The sequence below is a fragment of the Gavialis gangeticus genome, unplaced genomic scaffold, assembly GCF_001723915.1.
Source record: "Gavialis gangeticus isolate Ggan-Ray unplaced genomic scaffold, GavGan_comp1, whole genome shotgun sequence".
Lineage (NCBI taxonomy): Eukaryota > Metazoa > Chordata > Crocodylia > Gavialidae > Gavialis > Gavialis gangeticus.
In genome coordinates this window covers 27763868-27769361 of record NW_017728994.1, presented here as the reverse complement: position 1 = coordinate 27769361, position 5494 = coordinate 27763868, and the positions used below count along the sequence as shown (strand labels likewise).

General features: G+C 43.4%; 1 protein-coding gene across 2 annotated transcripts in view; it reads right to left on the bottom strand.

Annotated features, from left to right (window-relative positions):
- Positions 1–5494, bottom strand: part of PDLIM1 (PDZ and LIM domain 1) — a 110544-nt gene that overhangs the window by 71092 nt on the left and 33958 nt on the right. For both annotated transcript variants that reach the window (XM_019502478.1, XM_019502479.1), the window contains exon 2: positions 789–940. In XM_019502478.1, the coding sequence (XP_019358023.1) occupies positions 789–940 (152 nt within the window). The remainder of the gene's footprint in view (positions 1–788; positions 941–5494) is intronic.

Genomic DNA, 5494 nt, shown 5'->3' with positions numbered 1-5494 from the left:
GCTTACTCCCCAGGGGGTGCGGGGAGCAGCAGGGGGCAGCACAGGAAGTAGCAGCGGTGCAGGGGCCATGGGAAGCAGTGGTGTGCCTGGCTGCATTGCATGACGCTCACATGCAGTCCTCAAGAGCGGCACACGGTCTAGCCCCGTCTCTCTCTCTCTCTGCCTCTCACCCCACCCACTATAACCCCACACCCTCCCACAGCCCCCACCCCAACCACATACCCATCTACACCCACCCACCATACTCACATGCCACCACACACACACACACACAGACTCCCCAACCATACCCCCCTACATATACTTCCTTACTGCCCACACACAATATACAGTAGGACTGTATTTTAGCTATTATGCACTCACCTCTAGATACACTTTGCAAACACATAAAACAGTACAAAAATATTTTTAAATAAATTTAAATAAGTTATAGTACATGTTTTATTTTTTTTGTATATAATATTGGGTCTTTTTGGTTTCAAGATTGCAGCACCCTCCCTCCCAAAAGGAGTACCTCCAGGGCAAGTGAAGGGACTTCTGGTGGCAAAGATCAGGGGTTAGGGGGTGGGACTTATGGCCCAAATACGGTGACCAAGGTGGAGCAACTGTCAAGGGGTGGGGCTACCTATGTGACCCTCAATAGCTCAACAAAACTTGGTAAGCTGCCCTCCACCCGAAATAATTGCCTGTGTGGTCCAGAGAGGTCAAGACAGGTAAACCAATCAGATGTGGTTGTTATAAAGAACCAACAAGTCCTGCCCCCACGTGGGCACATCTCAGTAACTTACCTTCCAACTGTCAGATTTATCTCATCTGTGCAGGCCTTAATTTTGTTCTGTGCTTCTAAGTGTGTCATATTGTCTGTGTTCACTCCATCAATTGCCATGATGACATCTCCTATGCATAAACTGGCTATTGCAGCTTTGCTCCCAGGAGTCACCTAAGGTGGAACAAAAAGGGATCCATTACAGAGAAACAGGAGCTTTTCCAAACACATTTTAACCCTGGGTGACTTCCCAGACAATGTTTCAATAACAGAGGATAGCCCATAGGTTTGTCTTGCTAAAGCAGAAAGTGAAGGGGTGGAAATCAATTAGAGCAGATTATAAATAAAAGTGGACCCAAGCTAATGAAATTTGAATCTGGACCTCAATTTCCTGCTGTAGCCAGAAGTATTAGTCTAGGATTTTGCCTGGGAACCATATGGAAATGGAGGTGTTACATTTTCCCTACATGCAAAGCTCAAATGTGTACTTTTCAGCCTCAGTTACTGATTTTGGACTAAAGAAAACAACAGACAAGAGGGGACATATATGAGAGAGACAGAGCAGACACCCAGTGACTCACTCACATCTAGCATAAGCAATGGCACTGAAATTGAGGGTACAGCACCGGACAATCAGGGAGGCGGATGCTCTACAAATAGAAAGGTACAGTCCACCCAAAAGAGAGAATATAGAAAAAACAGCAAACACCAAAGCAGCCAAATGCAAAGACTCAGCTCTGGAACAAGCTTTAAGAAATCAGTGTACAGTGAGGCAGGGAGTCAGGCTTGGACCCAAGATTTTGGTTTGGGTTCACCTCTGCTTTTAATAAATCAGTAAGACCCAGAAAAAGAACCCAGGTGGGATTTCCAGCTTGAAATAAACAGTTTGCATAAAGATGGAATGTTGCATAAAATGGCAGAGCTTCAGAAATTTAAAACCCCTCCACAAGGGCTGCAATAAATCTGGTATCATTTAGGAATAACAAAGGTAAAAAGGAGCAGAGGATCAACAAATGGTGCAGATAATCAAAAAGCCCAGATACTGGACTTTGCCTAGCTAAAGCAGAACTCAAGTATCTACCCAAGGCTCTTGTGGCTGATTTCCATTTTTCTATGGATACCAAAATGATCCAGAAAGCACTGCAGAATATATTTTGCTGGGCATCAGAGTGGATTGTGGTAAGGTCTCTTCCAGTTTTAATAAGGAACATCCTTAATTATTCTCTGGGTCCGCTGAGGATAGCTAGGCATTAACGGCCATTTTTCCTTTCACCTGTGCAGTGATCAAGTCAGTTATTATAAGCCAGCTAGCATGAAGTTTAGTGTAAGATGCTTATAATATGGGCCTGTTCCAAAGTCCACTGAAATCAATGTAAAGACTCCCACTAATTGCAGTGGACTGTGATTTTCTCCAAAGACAGTGTTGACTTAATCAGCAGACTGATGAGGGTAGAGCATTTCCAGAAGTATCATCTTTTAGGTAAGATGCTAAACCTAACTGATCAGCCCTTATGCAAAGCTCTTTTTGTAAGAACAGTGGAACTGACTCCAGCATCCTAGCCTACATCCACAAAACCTCCAGAAAATGTCCCTTTCCATGTTCAGCTCAGTACAGTGTTCTTTGCTTCTCATCCTAAACTACTGTGCTGTTTAACAGCTAGGCTAGGGACAGAAGTTATACATAAACCAGTTTAAGTGATCAGAAACTGATTTCAACCTGTAACAGAATAGAAGTACAGTACACATAAACCTGGTTCAAAATGGCTAAAACTGGTTTAAGATAAACCTGGTTAAATGTTGTATGAGACTTAACTGATTTAGGTCAAACTGGTTTATTCAACTTCTGTCCCAGACCCCTTCTTGGTGCAAGTTAAATCAGAGTCCCCCAGCATCCCAGCATTTTCAGCCCTGGGCTGGGCTGTTCTGTCTGCTCCAGAGAGCAGGGCTGGTCCTGCCCTTCTGCTCCCTATCTGGAGCAGTGAGAACTGGCTCATTGGCCTCACTGGCTGGCTCACTGCCCTGCCTCAGGCAAACCCCTACTGGGGTCTGGGGCCAGGGAGGGGCGTTAAACTTCCCTTCCCCCAAGTACAGCGCTGCCCTGCCCTGCTTACTTAGTGCTGGCTGTGACTGTGGACTACAAATCCCAGAGGCACCTGGAAACAGGAAGTGATGAGCAACTTCAAAGAGTCCTGCTGCAGTGAGTCTGGATTGCAAATCCCAGAGACCTTAGAGGCAGCATGAAGAGGAAGTGAGCACACAGCCCATGCTGGCTACGTGCCAGAGAGCTGTGCTCTAGCAACCCCCTCCCCCTCACCACCCAACTTCTGGCTTAAGCCACGTAAAAAGGAGATTTTTGAAAAACTAAGCCCCAGTGGTCCTGTCGTTGCATCAGAACAAGAAGATGAATGTGCCTGTATACAGCTCCATTGATTTTAATGGGGTGAGGGAGTTGTGTGCACAGATCCAATTGCAAAGTCACAGCCTACATCACAAATATCCACTTGCAGTTCCATAACCACTAAGGGAAGTCTTATATGGCTTAAATGATTTTGGGGGAGAAAGGCAGTTATTATACCAGCTTTAATCAATTATTAATGCAGGCAGCCCAAGGATATGAAAAGGGTGGACTGATCCAAAATACAAGCACAGATTAAAGTATATCTGAGAGCTGGTACATGCCCAACTTGAGAACCTGCTGCCATAATTATTCATACTTTGGTTTCACAGTCCTTCTTGGCACACCAGACTAGCTATGAATTATCTGAGGAAACCCAGCAGAGTCTTCAGTTATAAATATACCTTGTTTACAGAATATAGAGAAAGCATGCCTAGTATGGGCTGCAAGGCAAAGTACTTCCCTTGGGGTGAGGGGGGGAGAGAGAGAGAGAGAGAGAAATCTACACTGATATGCATCAATATCACTGTGGTGCTGCACTGTTTAATGGGTTTGTCATGTCTCTTGGGCCAGGCTGAGGCTGCTTAGTGTATCCCTTCCCAGCCTCAACAGGACACTCTCCCTGCACATGGAAGGGTGTCATGGAATTAGATGTTTTTTCCTTCATGCCTCTTTGCTATATAACAGAGCTTTGTGTCAAGCCAAGGTGGACACTGATGTGTTTAACCATAGCTGGATACAGACATTTGACACTAATCCAGAGATCTTCAGAAAGTGTTCAGATAACTACCTAACACTTTAAATTAACTTTTCATAGACAGCATGCCCCATCAATAGCTATGCTATTTGCTAGGCAGAATACAATACATCTATCTCCTTAAAATATTAAGACTGCCCAAATTCAAGACATAGCTCTGGGGAAATTAGGTCTGGATCCAAAGACATGAAGACTGGGACTGTCACTGAGCCAGCTAATTGTGCTCCAGTGCAGAGGAGTTCTGGGGTTCTACATTTGACTTAGTCTGACTTCCTCTGTGACCCTGGGCAAGTCACTTAGCTTTTCTTTGCCTCTGTTTCTCTAACTGTAGAACAGAGATAACTGCATTGCATTCATAAAGAGCAGTGAGGTTTACAGATGATTATTGCCATTCCCTCTAATTGAGAGGATACTAATATTGCCAAATGCTTAAAATATAATATATTACCAATATCCCTGGAAGAATTTCACCAAACTATGCAACTTTATAAATTAAAGCTTTCTGAGGCCAGCTATCTGGAATGATCCTGTACTAAGAAAAATATCAGAACCAAGGCAGAAAACTAAGGTTTTAAAATAGCTAAGCCTTCTAAAGAAGGCCCAGTGAATCAAAATGCCATTAGGTTGAGTTAGTAGGGTCTGCAGGCAAATATCTGTTCCAGTCTATCAACACTCATGGTATTGTGTTCCCCTACTTTGCCCACTTCAGGACAGTATGGAATGCTAGCATTGTGGCTGTATCAGATAAATGCTATTTTGGGCATGAGGAAGATGAATGCTATTCAGGTACAGTGCAGACATCTCCCCTAATGAAAAGCCAGAAGGATGAACAATGAAAAAGAGAAAAGCCGACTCACTGAAAATGGAAGGTATTCTTTTATATTTCTTAAAGTAATGACTTGCCCTGAAATATCACCTTAATTCAATCCTCTACCGTACTGCTTCCAGAACATACACTCTTTGGCAGGATGAAACTTGTCAGCACAAGAGCAGACTGCTAAAGTAAACCAGTCCCTCCTTAAACTATTAATAATGAGTAACAAAATTTCTTCTCTTCTCCATTTGACTCAGATCAGAGACCATGCCATATTTTAGATGCCTGGCAATGCTGCCTTTGAAATTCTCTCCCTTACAAGCAAAGTCACTGAAAGAGACATTTCAAATGTTAAAGAAATAGGATAGGATGGTGGTTTTATTATTGGTTCCTTTGCTAAGTTTTACTGATGTTCCTGACTTGTCCTTTTGGGAGGATGGAGAGAGGTGTGTGGCAGCAAGAGGAGACTGAGATGACAGGATGCAAACTTATTTGAAAAATGCTCACTCCCAGCTGCAGCACAAAGCAGCTGACCAGCAAATCCCAATAAGATATTTCCAAAATTAGCATGAGCTTAAATTTATTTTGGAGGTCAAAAGACAATGCACCATGACAACTGAATTCAGAGAGCCAGCTTTGAAGACACAGAAAAATCAATTGGGCAAGAGGTTTTCAGGAGGAACTGGCAAAATATTGGAAAGTGTCCCCACCAAAGCATGACATGAGGATAGTGGACATACCTTTCTAACTGCTTGGTAATTC